The 17,518-nt window shown below is 47.2% G+C and overlaps 7 protein-coding genes across 7 annotated transcripts; 2 read left to right on the top strand and 5 right to left on the bottom strand.

Annotated features, from left to right (window-relative positions):
• Positions 1-404: 404 nt before the first annotated feature.
• Positions 405-2,806, bottom strand: C8R40DRAFT_891582 (uncharacterized protein). Its single transcript, XM_046236600.1, has 12 exons — positions 2,672-2,806; positions 2,584-2,620; positions 2,441-2,535; positions 2,219-2,387; positions 2,025-2,165; positions 1,911-1,973; positions 1,794-1,856; positions 1,607-1,731; positions 1,401-1,543; positions 1,028-1,352; positions 887-977; positions 405-820 (listed from the first exon to the last, which is right to left on the bottom strand). The coding sequence occupies exons 1-12, from the start codon at positions 2,733-2,735 to the stop codon at positions 751-753; spliced, it is 1,386 nt and encodes a 461-aa protein (XP_046078894.1). The 5' UTR covers positions 2,736-2,806; the 3' UTR covers positions 405-750.
• Positions 2,807-2,933: 127 nt separating this feature from the next.
• C8R40DRAFT_1137138 (uncharacterized protein) lies at positions 2,934-4,312 on the bottom strand. The gene has a single exon (XM_046229422.1). The coding sequence runs from the start codon at positions 4,130-4,132 to the stop codon at positions 3,104-3,106; it is 1,029 nt and encodes a 342-aa protein (XP_046078895.1). The 5' UTR covers positions 4,133-4,312; the 3' UTR covers positions 2,934-3,103.
• A 612-nt stretch (positions 4,313-4,924) lies between these two features.
• Positions 4,925-6,603, top strand: C8R40DRAFT_891678 (uncharacterized protein). The gene is made up of 4 exons (XM_046236601.1): positions 4,925-5,070; positions 5,125-5,237; positions 5,295-5,372; positions 5,428-6,603. Exons 1-4 carry the CDS (start codon positions 5,050-5,052, stop codon positions 6,512-6,514), a joined length of 1,299 nt encoding a protein of 432 aa, XP_046078896.1. The 5' UTR covers positions 4,925-5,049; the 3' UTR covers positions 6,515-6,603.
• A 1,444-nt stretch (positions 6,604-8,047) lies between these two features.
• On the bottom strand, positions 8,048-10,755 carry C8R40DRAFT_1157254 (uncharacterized protein). The gene is made up of 4 exons (XM_046229625.1): positions 9,329-10,755; positions 8,848-9,145; positions 8,623-8,794; positions 8,048-8,575 (listed from the first exon to the last, which is right to left on the bottom strand). Exons 1-4 carry the CDS (start codon positions 10,717-10,719, stop codon positions 8,124-8,126), a joined length of 2,313 nt encoding a protein of 770 aa, XP_046078897.1. The 5' UTR covers positions 10,720-10,755; the 3' UTR covers positions 8,048-8,123.
• Positions 10,756-11,219: 464 nt separating this feature from the next.
• C8R40DRAFT_1023109 (uncharacterized protein) lies at positions 11,220-11,829 on the bottom strand (the record flags this gene model as incomplete). Its single annotated transcript, XM_046223037.1, has 2 exons — positions 11,220-11,373; positions 11,408-11,829. Coding segments are annotated over 2 exons (576 nt in total), but the record flags the coding sequence as incomplete, so codon positions are not given.
• A 971-nt stretch (positions 11,830-12,800) lies between these two features.
• Positions 12,801-14,075, bottom strand: C8R40DRAFT_1063554 (uncharacterized protein; the record flags this gene model as incomplete). The annotated part of the gene is made up of 2 exons (XM_046225536.1): positions 12,801-13,087; positions 13,139-14,075. The coding sequence occupies 2 exons, from the start codon at positions 14,073-14,075 to the stop codon at positions 12,801-12,803; spliced, it is 1,224 nt and encodes a 407-aa protein (XP_046078899.1).
• A 1,123-nt stretch (positions 14,076-15,198) lies between these two features.
• On the top strand, positions 15,199-17,084 carry C8R40DRAFT_1075321 (uncharacterized protein; the record flags this gene model as incomplete). Its single annotated transcript, XM_046226844.1, has 4 exons — positions 15,199-15,444; positions 15,507-16,454; positions 16,531-16,620; positions 16,707-17,084. The coding sequence occupies 4 exons, from the start codon at positions 15,199-15,201 to the stop codon at positions 17,082-17,084; spliced, it is 1,662 nt and encodes a 553-aa protein (XP_046078900.1).
• Between the last annotated feature and the right edge of the window lie 434 nt (positions 17,085-17,518).

The raw sequence follows: 17,518 nt of genomic DNA on the forward strand, positions 1-17,518 counted from the left end.
ATGAGGGAAAAGCGCTAGTGTTGAGCATCGAGAAAGTCGTACATGAAAGGGGGGGGATAAGAAAACCTGATCAGAAATATTCAGCATGTCATTGAATAATACGTATATCGAGTTATGACTTACAATGAACGGGGAAAGTGCCTGTGCATCCTTATCCAAGCCTTGCTTGCTTCCTCGCGATCGGACTCGGAGATATTTCTCTATCCCCAGGCAGAGTTGCGGCGGATGACCGAGTTCTCCTACTAGTAGGAATCGTCCCAGTGACAGGCTTATCCTCAGCATCTACTTTACTCCTGTCTCGCTTTTTTGATGCAGGTTTGGTGGTCTTTCCAGGACTTCCGTGACCAGGATCCACCGCTGTGAAACGATTCACAGTTGAGATCCACGAGGATTTTGTGGAGAGAGGTTTTCCTAAAGCCGGAACGTGCGGGCTGGCGGGAGCGCCCGGTGTACTAAGTTTCGGTGACTTGTTGGGTATTTCGGGACTAGGAACTGTCGACGTGGAATCTAAAGTTGCAGCAGTAGCCAAAGAATGCTCTGCATCCGGAATGGTAGAAATGCTCCGCGTGCTCTCATGCCTTGATATACTACGCGAGCCAGATGGCTCTGTCAGGTCTTGCGAGGTAGGAGGGCCATCATCAGGCAAACCGCGTTCTGTGACCGGCGGGCTCATCAGAGCCTCAGAGCCTCTGGTGATAGATCTTGTTGTGTGATCGCTGACCGGAATCGGTTGTCCACCTTCAGCAACTTTTACGACAACTGTCTCTGGGGCATCGCCAGGACTGTGAGGCGTATCCCGTTGGATTCTGTGATACCCGGCCTGTATTATGCCGTGAAACCTACAGGCACATGATTGAGGCACGAAGAGGAATTGCACACAACTTACTCTTCCTTCTTGGTAAAGACACGCAATAACACTTCAGCAAAAACGAACGGACGTAAGCTCGAATAATCCCCATCGAGCGCTTTGTGACATCCTGGTTAACAAGGATATCAGACACGAATGGAACTGATAGTTGATACTAACTGCCTGTTTTGGAATAGAACTTCACATAATCAAGAGGGTTCTCCTCCTTCATGCCATAGTGAAGCATAGATTGCTCAACCTTGATGTCATTGATAGTCAGATCATCGAGGGTGAGCCCTGCTTCTTTCCAAGCCTCATCCATTTCATCTTGTTGCTCCTTAGGAAGTTCGTAGTAAGCGTCTCGAGCACACTCCAGGATACGTTGCTCTGTGACGAGCTGCTTGTACGCATCCCGGTCTTCCCAGGAGACCCACTTCATATCAACAAATCTATAAAGCTTGCGATTGGTAATCCGTTTGAATATATCCTGCGCAGGTTTGAGGTTCTACACAAGGTTGGGAACTGTTGCTCATGAAAGAACAAGAGAACATACTGGATCCTTAGACCTCTCAATCTCAGGAAGTAGGTCATCCGTTAGCCATAGGAACTCTTCTGGATCCCTGATCCGTTGAGCAATATGCATGAATGGCTCAGCAAGCTTAAGACCATCCACAATCATGTACTCAATGGCCTTCGCTGTCATGGTTCAGCAGAGATCAATACTGAGTCCTGCAGAATTGAGGGGTGGGGGGCACACACCCGTTTTGTGGTTGTAGAAGTTTTTGTGTAGTTTGTGTCGCGTCTGGAAAACCTCAAGGACCTTGTCAAGGTCTTTATATGCATAACAGATCTGATCTTGTATAACTCTCGCCGACTCGATGAGACTAGAAAAGAACAGGCGAACAGAAACTGAGTATATGTAGCAATTGAATATCATTAGACCCACCGGGTGACTTGAAGTTTGATGGGATCCCCAATGGCTAGCGAGTCACGCTGGATGTAATCAAATCTAGCGTAAACGAGTTACTTGCTAGGATGGATGAATTGAGGTGTTTGGACATACTTGTCAACGTCGAAACCGTTCAGTTTGTTGGCAACAATATCAAAAAGAAACCGCTTTTCCTTCCTGGACAACCGTCAATACATAAAGAATGGGATTGGAGAGCTCTATACACACCGCTTGCATCTACTAGGATCGCCTGCAATGAGAGCTTTGATGAACGTGACGTCGTCTGTCCGGATGTCGATTCCTTGTTCTTTGATTAGATAGTCAAGCATCATTTCAGATCCTTCTTCATGTGTCCAATGCTCGTCGGGCCTAACAAAGGTTGAGAAATAGGGGGCATGAAGATAAAGAGCATGGAGATTTACAAGATTGCCGGAATGAACATCCCATCCCAGACATGAGACCAAGGGCCATGCCCAAGGTCATGACAGAGACCTGCAAGGGTCACGCATTCAATATCCCGCTCTGTGATGTTGAGCACTGGCTGGTTATCTTGAAGATGGGTCACCATTGTTCTAGCGAGATGGGCAACACCTACAGTGCCGTTGATGAGCTGTCATACATAGCACAGAAGTTCGGATACGTACCGATACAATGCTCGAAACGATTGTGTGAAGCCCCCGCCCACACGTAATATGTTGTTCCAAGTTGCTTTATCCTTCTCAATCGCTGAAACGGGGCCCTGTTGTATATCAGCTCACTCTCTTTACAAACAGTTTGGAAAGCATACGAATCTATAAACTGCGCCATCCTAGGTGTTATGAGAACTGCGCATACACGTTTGAGCAGGCATCCAAAATTATTACTTCAAAATTTACTCTGGTCATGGACGGGGTCTTTAATATAGCGACGATGAGGAGTGGGTTCTATTTCCGAGTCCATTGCGTTGAAAGATTTAGTCTATACTCGGAGAGGAGGTATAGGTGAAGAAAGTGAAGAAACGAAGAACAAGATAATAGCCACGCGAGCTGATGTCACCAGCAATCCGTCACATCACCTGGTCGTTCCTTCAATAGGTAAGAATTTAAATAAAGGTAAGAAGTTAAGATTGGAACCTCGACGTAGCTCAATTCAGTGGAATGCATGTAATAATGAATCTTTGACTGAGTAGGATGAAATACAGTCAATTCTGTTGTACATTTTGGCCTACGAGATACAGTCTAAATAGTAAATAGCCGTCTCTACAAGACCTTGAAATCAACTTTCACTAGATCTACTCTAGTATCTCTTACAGCCTCCATCGCATCGGGTCATGAAAGCCCGGAATCAGCAACAGGTATGCGATTTCCCCGGTGCCTCTGCCTTCGAAAAACAGACTGAGCAATCGCCATGGACCGCCGAATTTCGGCTTCGGTTTCGAGCTCTACAGAAGTTGCAGCCTGCTCGGATGCACTGGCGGCGGTATGAGTAGGAGTCGACAGAGCACGAGATCTCAGGCCCGGCTGTCCTGGTGCGGAAGACAGCCTTGAGTATAACGATTCACGTCTTTGCCTTGACAGAGACAGGGAACTGACACGGGTACGATCGACGCTTGACCCTTCGTCTTCTAGCCGTTGGTTCTGAGCCTGCTCCCTGAGACGGTTTCTCCTGCGCTCTATCTCTAAAGCTACCTCTCTATTCTCTTCCCGCAACGAATTTATGAATGCTTGCCGAGCTGCATGATCAGAAAGTCGACGAGACGTATCTCTGCGGTTGCTGGATAGAGAAGATTCCCGAGAACGGCGGTTGACGGCAGGGGCAAACCGCATGGGCACCTCAATAAATTCTTCGTCACTTTCCGGCTCATTTTGAAGTTCTGCTAGCCCGCTTTCACTGAGAGGGGATAAAGGTGTGCCAGAGGAGTATCCCGCCGAGGGAATCACAACAGATGGATTCCCCGAGGAGGTGGAAGATTCCCGTGCAACAGGCAGAGTTCCTCCTCGTTGTGTTTGTCTCTGGGTTGCTATTGCCTCGCGAGCTCTTCTAATAGAATCAAGTGCCTCAATCCTACGGCGCCGCACCATGACATCCAACAACTCCCTACGACGCTCCGCAACGAGTTCTGCGAGCGAGTTAAGACGCTCGACCGAACTCGCGGCAGTCCAGTCAAAAGACGACAGGGTGGTATCCGGCTCAGTCATGACTGGTGCATCCGCGATTGGCACTTCCAATTCCGCGCCATAAAAGAACGCGTCAGAGTCGGGATCAAAAATATTTGTAGAGCTCCACTTTCCAGGAGTTTTTGTAGGTATTTCGGTGGAACGGGGATTATACACAGTAGACCAAAGTGGGCGACCCATTCGAGATAAGTTTTGAATGGATATTTTTTTGACTTCAATAAAGTGAGGCACAGAGGGGAGCGTGCTATGCCGTTGGTCGTGCGGGCGGTCCAGAAAGTAGATTCTGGGTGCAAGGCGGAGGGAGACGGTAATGGGCAGAAGATAAAGCAAGAAGTGACAAAAAGCAATCAACAAACAGTTACCGGCGGTAACTCACGTGGTGTGGGCGTCTATGTTACTTCTTCCCAAATTAGGCTTTTTGCTGATCAGAAATTAGAATGAGCACTCGACAAATCTAGCAGCCGACTCGAGCTAGTGTTTGCCTTCTTCCAGCACCATGATGATGAAGGTTATCTCAAATTTGCACGCACTGGAGAGGACTATCAATTGTCCCAGATATCTCCTATCACACTCATCCTTGTATGTTTCGCCTCTTCCCTACTTTTCCGTCTAGACTCAAGCAGGTAGTACCAACAGAAAATGTCCAACTGTAGCATTATGTCTTTTATTTCCATAACAGGCTTTTCTTCTGACATCCGCATCGATTGTCTCCGCCAAAATTTCCTTTTTGTTAAGCGGTTGCCATTTGGGCGTCGAGCTTTGACCACTGCTATGGTGCTGTGTCGATACTTTGACCCGCTAGGACCCTCCAATTGCCTTTCAAGGAAATTTTTCAGTGTTCCCTAACATTATCCGAAAGTCCACTGGCGGCGCGATCCTAATAAGGAAAAAACCGACTATCAAGGTCTGTCGTTCGCACACCAATCGACCTACTTTGCAAAGTGGATATATAAGGCCGCCTCAAATAAAACATGTCCGCCATCAAGTAGTATTTGGAGTCGTCTTCCCGCCCTGTCTACTATATTCTCGTTATTCTCCACCTCCACCTACCTACCTTCAAGTTCAAATCCAGAACCTCTTCCCTGTTGCTGCTCAAGATGCCACGCGTCACTTCTTTTGTAAGTTTCGCGAGCCTCTGTGTTGTTCTCATTATGCTGACATCAACATGACAGAAATTCATTGACGAATCTGCTCGCGAATGCAGGGAGTGTAATCTGGTGTTCGATTATCCCTATCAGATGCGCAAACATATGCAGACTCACGGACATGCTGACGCGTCCCAAGCGTAAGTTCCAGTTAATCCATAGGTTCAAATATTTGGTATTAACGTAACGTCCCACAGAAAATTCCGTTGCACATGGAGTGGTTGCGCATACTCGAGTTCACAGAGATCAAATTTCAACACGCACTACCGTACTCAGTAAGTCTCTTTGGTGTACACAATTCACTCTCAAGCTAACACCTACCAATCATAGCACCCAAGAGAAATCTAAAACTTGCCCCGACTGCAGTTTCAGGACCGGTGATCCCTCGTCACTCACTCGCCACCGAAAGAGGATCCACAACTACATCCCGAACCCAAGAAAGGCTCGAAGATCTTCCTTCTTCGATAAATCTCTTTCCCCTGCATCCATTACCCCAACTTTTCAATCCACCGTGGATTTTGCTTCCGTCCCCACATCGTTCTCTGGGAGTCCTTCGACCTCTGATTCTAGCGCGACCCCCTCAGACTTTTCGCCGTTGTCTTTGGATTTCGGGATGGACCCGTCCTTCGACGCCACTGGCTTGGACTATTCCTGTAATCAAGCCGCCGACACGCTCCCTCTTAGCTTAGGCGACCTCTTCAACCAGCCTCCCGCCTTCCAGCGCTTTGACGACTTCGGACTCACCGACTGTCCGCGACCACTATTCCCTGCTGTGGACAGTACAGCATCATTGGAGCGATCCAGAAACAACAACCTCCAGTCTCGTTCCGAGTCCTGGTCTGATCTGTCTTTGTTGTTTGGGAACAATACTACGCCTTCGCTCAAAGGAATTGGCTCGTCAGACATGACTCACACATCCGAGTTTTCTTTCTTTGCAAGCCCATATGACAATACATGGCAGACCAATGCTGGTGTTTCCAACTTTCAAAGTTATAACCAATGTCCCGAGGTCCCTGTTCAACACCTTCAGCCTGAGCATATGTCATACGAATCATGCGCTGGCATGGATTATATGACAGGCTTGGATCCTTCGACGTCTGTGGTTATCTCGCCAGAAGACTTGGAAGTCATTTTCGGCTCCAATACCCACCACGATCAGCATGTCGAGCACGACGCAGGGTTTCCTGAGGTTTCCCCGTGTTTCAACCTCCCCTCGTACGATTCTCCTGACATTAGTCAAAATCAAACTTTACCTTTTGAATCTTTGGAGTCTTTACCTTTCGAGTCTATTGACACTCAGACCTTACCTCTCGAGTTTTTTGAGCCATTCCCTTCAACTTCATTTCCTTCATTATCTTCATCATCCACGGATCCACTGTTCGATCTCGACCAGTTCGCTGCTTCTCTCGCATGCTAAGGACTTTGCATAACTCATCTGTTCATTTATTAAATCAAGGACTTCTACATACTATGACATTCACTTCGAGAATCACACTGTATATCTACCTTCTATGGCACCCAAGGATTTCGCTTCATTGTATCTTTATTCTGTATCTATACTACTTACATGTGTCTACCGGGTTTAACCTGCTCTCCTACCTCATACTCATATGCATGTTCGGATTTGTAGTTCTATCATATGCATTTTTTCTCCTCGCAAGTACGACTCGGTCGTTCATTTCATTTATGATGAGGTTGATCATGACGTGGAGAACTTTACGAGCTGCCGCCTTTGTCGGGCGAGTTGCCTGCATGGATGGATCAGATTGTATCTGTCCGAGCCCCGGGACAGATGCATATCGACGGGTCAGGATATGTACCTACTTACCCTGCTACGTTGTGATGCATTGAACTTACTACGTAGTCTCTGATGTCCGGCGGCTGTCTAAATCAGGATGAAGAGATTGGGAAATTGGCTCATCCGACACTCTTCCGACCAGCGTCCGACTACAGGACGACTCAGGACCCTCGATAAATTCTGACTCGAGACTCGAGAGTCTAACCCATACACGACCATGGTTGTGATCAGGACCTACTTCCTCCCTGTGAGCCCATTGAATGTACTCTCCTGTTCTGAATCCTTGGACATCACTGTGCACTCCAACTCGGAGGCCGGGGGCAGGGAGAGGCATGGAGTCTGAAGCGCTAGCGACGCACCTATGATCAAGAGGACAGAGATAAAAATGCAGAGATGCTCATGCCGAAGCTACTATCTGTTACTACCTTACCATGTAGATAGCTCGTAGATGCCTCCCTGATGCCTCCTAATGCCTCCATGATGCCTCCTGATACCTCCCAAATACCTTTGCGAACATCTTCGCGTTTGGGACGTGTCTTTAGAGGGACCCGGAAGGTTGGACATCTTTGGGTGGTGGAGCAAAACTACGCGACGCTGTCTAGCGCAAACTTACCGTCGCATATTGGCTTATGTTGGTCGCATGTTGAAATTAAGAGATTTTCCTGGGTTAATTTTAGAATGGGTCGATAGGTAATTATTGTGGGACAGGGGTCCTTTCTGAGTTGTAACAAGACTCTTGAAGCGTGAAATGTTATCAAGTCATGAATTCGTAAGGGGACATTTGAGAAAGGGAATGCTCAAGTGGAGGGAGAAAGAGGGAGGATTGGCGGTAAAACTTAAAGCAACATTGGATGACTTCCCGTAGGAATTATTTGCAGGACACCAGACAATTAATTTGTGCCACCAATATAAGCGAACCTAAGCGAAGATGGCCGGACAGCGGCTTCGCAAAAACTGCATCAAAACCAACTTACAACGGCCTCCCTACAGGACCCCTGTTTATGGTAGGAGAGGTTAGTTCTTAGACCTTCCGAAATGAACAGGTTTTGACCGAAAGTTTTTTCTATCAGATGCCCAAAATTTGACCGAATTTTGGGAGTGACCTCGCGCCGGAGCCCAAATTTGACCGAAAATTTGTTACAGACCTATGTAGAATGTAGAATTTTTCATTTGAGCGTATCTTTGCGCTTAAGAATGTAGAAACACGAAGAACATGTAAATAAGATGCCTAAAAACCCAAATCATCATCCTCTTCCATCGCTTCCAATGCAAATGCAGATTCCTTCAGGTTCTGCGTTGTGGTCTGATTTCTGGTGGCTGTACTTGTTTTTGACCGCTTCGCATGCGCTACCAGAACCTCGCTGAGTTTATGAAAGTAGTGGGTGAGGTGTTGATGCATGATAACATCAGCATTGGATTTGAGATATACCGTTTGGCCAGATTGTTCTGTGACCAATTGAGGGAGAGCCTTGGTGATAGCAAAGAAGTTTGTAGACGGAATGAATGTATATGAGAGAGTAGGATACGGACGAGTTTGGGATGTGATCGCATGGAATTTTGCATCATAGCAATGTTCAAAGAGCTGTAACCCGATATAAGAAACTGCCGCTATATTATCGGCCTTCATCACTGCAGCATGTTTACCGTTCTTTCCTCCACCTTTTGAATATAAAGCCTCAACTTTTAACAATATGAGAAACAATTTTGGGATTGAGTCAATGACATACCTTTTCCAAGGAATAGCTTATAGGCATGCCGCTTATCTTTCTGCATACGAGCAAAGACAAATCCCCAAGAACCAACCAAAAGCGGGGATTTCTTTGAGATTCCTGCTTCAGAAGGGATTTCAAGGGGTTTGATCCCTCCTTCTAACAGAAGCCGGCGACGCTTTGCTAACGCCTAGTAAAGCCCCGAAGTTAGCCTACAAACACAAAAATCCCCACAGGACACACCTGATTCGCATTTCCGGCCGCCATATTCTGAGCATTCAAACTATTCCCTGTGGAATCTGTTTGTCTTTTGGTCCATCGTAAGAGACGTTCACTAGCAGTGGTAATGCCTCGGTCTTGGGACAAACGATTAGTATCATGAAAGACCGCAAGCATGCGACGACGTAGTGACATATCTGTGTCACATTCATCTGAATTAGACAAATGTACACCTCGTACTCGAACAGCCTTTGAGGCGTGTTCAGTTTGATGTTGCTCCCTCAATGAAACAAGGTTGCGTAGGAGGATAGCATGGTCATTGCTGTTAGTGAATGCAATTGGTGTTGGTGTATCGATTTCAAGAGCAGGAAGGTTGCGAATGAGTTTCCGAAAGGTCTGAACATGGTGCAGATCATTCGCGATACACCCATCCTCTTCCTCCTCGTTGATTTCCTCGAGTGCATTGCTAAGCTCAATGTCAGTTTAAAGATCATAGAAAAGATACATAATTACGCACATTCTCTGCTGGTCCTCAACAGAGAGTAAAAGCACCGCATTGCACAATGCATCATACCGGTCATGTTCACTAGAGGTCTGTTGCTTCACTGCCTCATCATCAAGTACAATCCGAACGTAATCCTGCAGCAACTCAATGGAATGAACTGAAGACTCGTCATCACTGAAGGACTGATTATCATCTTCGCTATCCTCAAACCCGAAGACTTTGTCTGAGGCCCACAACTGAAGAGAAGGGAGGATTGAGGGAGTACCAAAGAGCTCAAGTGGAGAGATACCGAGAGCAACCATGAGAGAGTCCGCTTCACTGCCAGCCCGCTTTGCAATGTTTTGCATATCTTCCTTGGTGGGGTAGTGAGAAAGTGCAGTAATATCGAGCTTCTTCGTGTCGAAGTAGGTATGGTGATAGCCAGCCGCACGCGCCTTCACATCTGGTGATGGTTGTTCGGAGTTGGACCTCAAGAGAAAACTTTCTCGAATACGAAGCATAAGCTTTGGAACCATATGATAAAAGTCATACATTGTAAAATCTTTGACAATTTGGCGGCAGATTCCAAAGACGTGCTCGCAGGGTTCTGTTGAATGGAGGTAGGGAAGTAGTGGGATTTTTGGATAATGGTCACGGTGAACAACGACCAAGCCAATCAGTCCATTGACTAGATACGAGACAATGTCCAGGCTTTCACGCGATATGCAGTATTGAGACCGTAGATAGCCTGGACAACTGTCTAGATATATGGTCCACATATTCACGAAGTAACGTGCGCGGAGAAGCATGTTCAGTCTCTCTTCATGCGGAATATGTCTATTTTGGTAAGCGTCAGGGATTTCCATGAAGACAAAAAGGTAGATGATGAGTCCGAGCATCTCAGGATGACGGTCAACCAAGAATTGCAATGTTTGTGCAGACCCAAGCCGAGCAGCAGCATTGTCGTCCTGTCTATCTAGCTTCTCGACATCCCTATGGTATAGTGGAGAGCCTGGCTCGAATGCCATCGCGCGGACATCTCGATACATAGCCAGGAAGTTTCCCAAAACAAGTAAACGAGCACCAGAAAAGAGATTATTACGAAACGTCTTGAGGGCATGTTTCGAATCCTGAATTAATACAATTGGTTGTCCACGGAAGACAGGAATTCGCACAACAAGAGGTGGTTGACCAGGATGAGGATCAGGAATAGTCTCTTCGATGACCGTTTCTGCAATGTCTATAAAGGATTGCTGAACATTCCGTTCGTTTTCGGTACCATCACATGCATAGGATATGATCTTCACTTGATGATCGAGTAGACCAAAGAGAACAGTCTTGTGAAGCTCAAACAGCTTTGCTACGGACATTGACTCAGGAATTGGGATTGCTGCGATGATGAATGGTGGCATGTCTGGCAATGGGATAGTACCAGTCCATAGGCGAACCTACGCAACAGATATTGAGCAAAGTAGACCGGGTAATGGGTGACAAGGCTCACCTTAGTACCTTTCTGAACATCTGGATTACCCATGACTTCTTCGATGTCTTTAGGTTCAGGAACTAGAATTGGTCCATCAATACCTCCAACCAGAAAGTGGGCTTTCTTCTTAGCATCGTAGTGAAGACGTAGACCAGCAAGTAATTTGCTATCATCGCAAGCTACATTAATCGGCCCGGAATAACCTCTTGCTTGAAGATGCTCTTGGATAGCTGTGAATGTGTCTTCACTGATAGTCATGGGCAATGTCGGTCCCTTTGACTCGCGGAATCTGAAATAGGCTGTCAGCGTGGATCCACTTGAAACTAGGACTCAATCTTACTGGAAGCTGCGTTTAGTTCTGCCAGGGAAATGACTACGAATGAAGGCATATGTCTTTGGACTATGGATGCTCGCAATGTGCATAAATTGGTCCCACTCCGGGTTGTACTGAAAGTTTTGCATACCTACCCCACGTTCATCCTTGTCTTGCTTCTGCACCATCGCATGTAATAGTCCCAAAAACACGCCATAGTCATCGTACTTTCCAGCGATCGCACCCTGTGCAAAGCGGGTATAGATTGAACTGTCATCCTGATAGTGGTTTTTAACACAAAGACTTCGAGGAGTTGATAGCCAAACGTACCACTGATTCTACAAGCTCCTTCAGTCCATTCGATGCTGCCCACTGGTGAGCGAGAAGCTTGTTCTGATACTTCTTGGGGATATATTTCAAGTTTTTTGTGTCAGGAGCTTTCGACCTCAAGGCTTTCAGAAATTTGGATGATCTAGAAACCTTATGACATTCGTCGCAAGGGAGAACACGTCCAGTTTCAGTGACAAAAACTGAGATACCAAGGCATGAGCTTGAACGACAACTCAAACGGCGATGGTTATTGATCCATGTATTCTCACTATCCTGCCTGTCAAGAACTTGTGCTTTCTGCGACGCAGTGAGAAGAATGAAAGGTTTATGGAAGAGCTCTAAAGCAATCTTGGTCACTGAGTGTGAACCGCCCCCAAGAGCAGAAGAACGCCGAAGGTACGTCAATACACTAGGATTATCGGCCTCAGTAATAGCAGGACAAGGAAGCGGAGTGGGATTAACAGGAGGAGAAGTGGACGACTGTTCAGGCTGATGATTGGCTTTGGAAATTCCAAGGATACAGGATACGTTGGTGGAAAGCTTTTGAAAGCCTTGAAAAGCACCACTGATCAGCGTGCTTGTATTTTTGACGTGAGCCTGAGTTTTAGGAAGGTGGATGTAACCCGCTACACACTTCCGATAGTGGTCTTTGAAACGTCTGGGATTGGGAGCACCCTTGGCGCCCTGACATATTGTCTCGCGGCCACAGTTAGAGCAGCGAACATTGCGAAGATGGTTCGCGTTAAACTCGGCATGCTTATCAACCATGAGGCATGACCATTTGAACTCTTTCATCTTTCCTTCATTGAATACACCCGCATCCAATTCTGCTGTGTAACGTTTTTCAGCTTGAGCCGACAGAGAATTACCGGTTGGCCCAAGAATAGATTCGAAATCATTGTCTCTATGCCTCTTTGGTGGTTGATCGGCCTCAGCTACATCGATAGTCTCGAGATCTGGGACAGGGTTTGAAGAACGACTACGCTTTTTGTGATTTTTTGAGACTTCCGAGGGCCCTGCGACTACCTCCTTCTTCTGCCGCATGAAACTAGCCCATGCCGAGTTCAATGCACCACTGGACTTCGATGGTTCGCTCTTATCGGCAGCTCTGGCCTCGGATTCATCTTTCTTCTTCCCTAGTACCTTTTCCTCTCCCATGTTGTTCAAAACAACTGCATCGGGAACCATTAAGATCGTGTCAAGTAGTTCTTCATTCGTTATCAATTCAACGTTGGACTGAGCATGGATGAGATTACTGATGTCAGGTCGTGTCCGGTTTTGGATGACTGTGGCTGGTGTATGAACGGGCGTGGGTTCTTCTGTGTCTTCGACTCGGGAAGCCGGTGCTGGCTAACAGGTGTGTCAATTCAAACTAGCCTCCTTGCAGTTATTGTTGTACTTACTGTTGTCAAATTCACAAACCATCTGACTCGATCAAGCATCCGTTCCTTTATGGTCCATAACTCATCTCCCCAGATTGCATGAGCTATCATGTTTGCTGTTCCCGGTATACAAGAAATGCCGTCTTCTTGTATCCCATGCTCTACACTTGCCTTCCCAACCCATGAAAAATTGATCTTGTATCGAAGCTTGATCCAACTGCGTATGTGTTCGGCAACAACCCTTGGAGGGGAGAAACCGGGCAAGGTATCTCCTAAAGGTCAATAGTCAGTCCGATTCCAATATGTGAATGACAAAAGCTCACCATATCCAACTGTTCTAGCTCCGAAGTCTATCTTTATCACAACTTCATGCTTCTCCCTCAGGACAGGAACCCATACTTGTAGAGTTGCGTTTCGAGCTACTGCATCTTCAATATCTTTCAAGATACGCGCGCTCATTCTGTTTCTCTTTTCCGCTACTGAAATGAAGCTGGAAAATCCGGTGCCACAGATATAGTGGTTCTGCCGCTGGACCGGGTCTCGAAACAGGCGATCTTGGAGGTACGATATCATACCTTGAGTTACTGTATCACTGAGCATGACCTGTCTCAGCAGAGGCGCGAACTCGTAGGCAGAAATAGTAACTCCGCCGTGCTTGAAACTCTGGTTCCATTTCACATTTCTGAACACGGAGTCGACCGTTGGGAAGTGATTTGCAACTGGTTTCTGCTTTATCAGCTCCTGCAAAGATCGGTACGCTTTCTCCAAACTGCTCTGTGTTTCGGCAAAGTTAACCATATCATGCCATGCAGTGAGTACCCATAGAGGTAGCCGTTCTTTCCCAGAGTTAAATCGAGGATCACGAATGGATCGAGCTCCATTCAGCCAAAGCTGACCGAAGTCGCCATACAATCTTGTTAATTCGCCAGATGTTGGTAGAGGACGACTGGTGAGGAGCTTCCACAGCTCACCCATGGTACGTGTGTCAGGTACATCATTACTGAACCAACGTTCTGAGGTAAAGGACGACAGAGCATACGAGCGGTCAGGTAGAGGAATTCGAATGTATTGCTGAAATGAAAGGGACGACGATGGATAAAATTTCTGAAATTCAATAGGTACTATCTCTTCATCGCAGCGAGCAAGGATGACACATAGAGGCAGAGTGTTTGCAGAATAGCTGATCCTTTTCCCAATCCACTTGTCACGTATAAAGAATTCATCTGGTGAGGTTTTGTCGACACCCTGTGAGGGTAGCATGGTGCTTGATAGAGGTTAGAAGTAGTGGTCAATCCGCTTCAACATGTTGGAGCAATAATTAAGGGTTGTACCAGTACAATATTTCAAACATTACAAATATCGGTCTAGTGGTGTCTATCTGTTTACTTAGTAGTTTCATGAAGGATAGATATACAAGGATATACACTACGGATTTTCAAGTTGTTTGGGGTTCAATATCCAACGTTAGAAGCCTCATCTTACCTGCTGGGCGGGACTGACTCTGACTGACTAGGATTGACTGAGCGCGACCTATCGGAGCCCATTAGTCGGTCGCACAGGGTCGCACTCATAGCTGGTGACAGATGGAAATCTGAGCCAAATCTGGATATTTGACCGAAAATAAGGTGAGGGCTCAGCCTCCGGCGGATGATTTTTGACCGAAAATTTTTCCAACATAGAGGCAAAATTGGGTTGGTTTTTGACCGATTTTAGAACCAAGGTCTCCTACCATAAACAGGGGTCCTCTCCCTACCCTGTTGTAAACTGGTTTTTGGTGTAAGCGAGGGTCCCATCAACAGTCCGTACGTCGCATCAAATACCGTTAATAGTTAACTGCAGGTTAACTGCAGAATAATTGCAGCGGGAAGTCACCCATTATCAATTGATTTGCACACGGGGTAATGTCACCGCAAATCCAAATCGATTATTCTTCTTTCTCGCTCATGTTCGTTTTACTTGTTTATCTACTGGATCTTTGCTGTTATGGAATACGTTCATTCAACATGACTGTGCTCACACCTAAATCTTGGAAAGCATTATACTCAACACCATAGCTCTTTTGACTTCTTTCAACGCGTTACAGCGGAGGTTCACGAATTCTTTTCTTTTCAAGTCGTCCGCTGTCGTCCGTCGGTGCAATTATTGAACAGCTGGGAGTTAAGCGGCCAATCAAGTTTCATCCTGCCAGGGACGATGAGGGCTTCCCTCCGAATCCGATGTATCCGATGTAGCCAGAAATCGTATAAAAGACTTTCGGACCTCCTCCTTGGATTCCCCACAGAGCTGGTCTCTTCATCGCATCTACGCAAACGCCGCATTTTCTTCAATCACATACACAACAACTACATAGATTATTCCTCTTTTCTATCAAAACTTATCAACAATGGTTCACTCTCGTTCTATGCTTACAGCTGTTATCGCTGTCGGAGCTGCTTCCACAGCTCTCGCAATCCCTTTGCCGTCTGCGGGTATCCCAGGAGGCCCTCTCACTGGTTTGGCTCCTAATACTGGTCTGCCGCCACCTCCAGCTCCTCTTATCGGAAGTGGCCCCATTGCTCGTGCCGAAACGGACACTCAGAAGCTCAGCGCTCGAGAAATCGATGTTTTCGTCGAGGGCGAGGATAAACCGGTAGGTTTTATTTTTCTCCATCTTGTCCTTCGTTTACATATTGCTGACTATTGTCGTTGTAGCGTCACCATGGCGGCGAGCATTTTGGTGTTGAACATCACCACCATCACCATCATCATCATCACCACCACCACCCTCATGGTGAGGAGGAACAGATCGAGGTGGAGGTCGAGGAGCACCACCGTCACCACCACCATCACCACCCTCATGGCGAAGAGGAAATCGAGGTTGAAGTGAAAGAGCATCGCCACGACCATCACCGTCACCACCACGGTGAGGAGGAACTCGAGATCGAGGTGAAGGAGCATGGCGAACATCGTCATCACCACCACCACCACCTCCACGGTGAGGAGGAAGTTGAGGTTGAGGTGAAAGAGCATCGTGGTCATCGTCACCACCATCACCACCACCCTCATGGTGAGAAAGAGATCGAGGTGGAAGTGAAGGAACACCACGGTCACGGTCACCACCACCACCACCCTCACAGTGAGGAGGAGGTCGAGGTGGAAGTGAAGGAGCATCTCGGTCACGGTCACCACCACCACCCTCACCCTCACGGTGACGAGGAAGTTGAAGTTGAGGTGAAGGAACATCACGGCCACCGTCATCACCACCACGGTGGGGAAGAAGAACTCGAAGTCGAGGTGAAGGAGCACCACGGTTACCCTCACCGTCATCACCATCACGAGGAGTTCGAGGAGCACCGTCGTCACCACCACCACCACCACCGCCACCCTCACGGTGAGGAGGAAGTTGAAGTCGAGGTGAAGGAGCACCACGGTCACCCTCACCGTCATCATCATCACGAGGAGTTCGAGGAGCACCGCCGTCACCGCCACCACCACCACCACCACCATCACGCTGAGAAAGAGTTCGAGGTCGAGGTCAAGGAACACCCCGGTAACCGTCATGGTGAAAAGGAAATCGAGATCGATATTGAGGAAGTTCCTCACCACCACCACCACCACCATGGTAAGAAGCACTTCGAGCATGAGCACAAGCACTTCGGGGTATGTATTATTCACTCTGCACATATGCTATATGTTCGCTATTCTGACTAACCACAAACATTTTCTTTTCGTGCAGCACCATGCCGAGCACGAGCACGAGCACGAAGTGGAAATCATTCCCGTTCCAATCCCCGTTCCCGTTCATGCTCCCGTTAACGAGCACAAGGTGAGCACGGTCTCCACACATAATAATACCCATCCTGTCGTCTATCTTTTTTCCAGAATTGTTTACTGAGCTTTTGTTTTCTTCAGTTCCAGGCGAAGAAGGAAGAAGTTACGATCGTAGTTGGCATGGAAAATGGCCCAGCAATCGGTGGTCGTCCCCTCCAACGAATGGAACGTCGCCGCGTTGATGAAGGTTCTTCGACTACTCCTGGCTCTGGTTCTGGCTCTGCTTCCGGCCCTGGTTCCGGCTCGTTAAAAACTCCCCCATCTACTGGCTCTTCTCTTACTCCTATCACGGAAGAAGTCCCATCACCTACAGCACCTGGAGTTGCTGGAGCCACGAAATCCGCCCGCCCTACGCTGCAGCGTGGTATTCCTTTCTCAACTGCTCTGCCTCTCCCTACGCAAGGGAGCTTAGGTTCCCGTTCTACCCCGTTCGGTGATTTCGGAGATGACTTGGACTAAATGTTGATACTTTCAGAGTGAAAGCAGGGGAAGCTATCATTGGCGTTGTCGGTGAGTTCACAATTTGCAGTTGTTCTTGTATCGTAATTAACTGGTCTTCAATTCTCGTTTCACAGAGTATGTGTCGCTCACTGGTGAATCTGCTATTAGTAGTATTCTGCACATGTTAGTACTACTCTGTTCACTTTGACTGAATTGAAGTTATTGGACGGCGCGATAAACTGTTTGATTAATGCGATTGAGCTCTAAATTCTGTTGGTGGACAGTGCGACTGCCATCGAGCGATGGTTTTATGAGAATCGAGATGCCTTGCTTTCTGCGCTTTCTGCCTGCTTTGGATGATCTACTGACCGCGTAGAGGAGAAACCTATGACTTGCGAATCCTGTTCATTCTTGGGAATTTGTTGTACATTCAAATCTCTGCTCTTGAGTCT

The sequence above is a fragment of the Lentinula edodes genome (assembly GCF_021015755.1).
Source record: "Lentinula edodes strain Le(Bin) 0899 ss11 chromosome Unknown C8R40scaffold_87, whole genome shotgun sequence".
NCBI lineage: Eukaryota > Fungi > Basidiomycota > Agaricomycetes > Agaricales > Omphalotaceae > Lentinula > Lentinula edodes.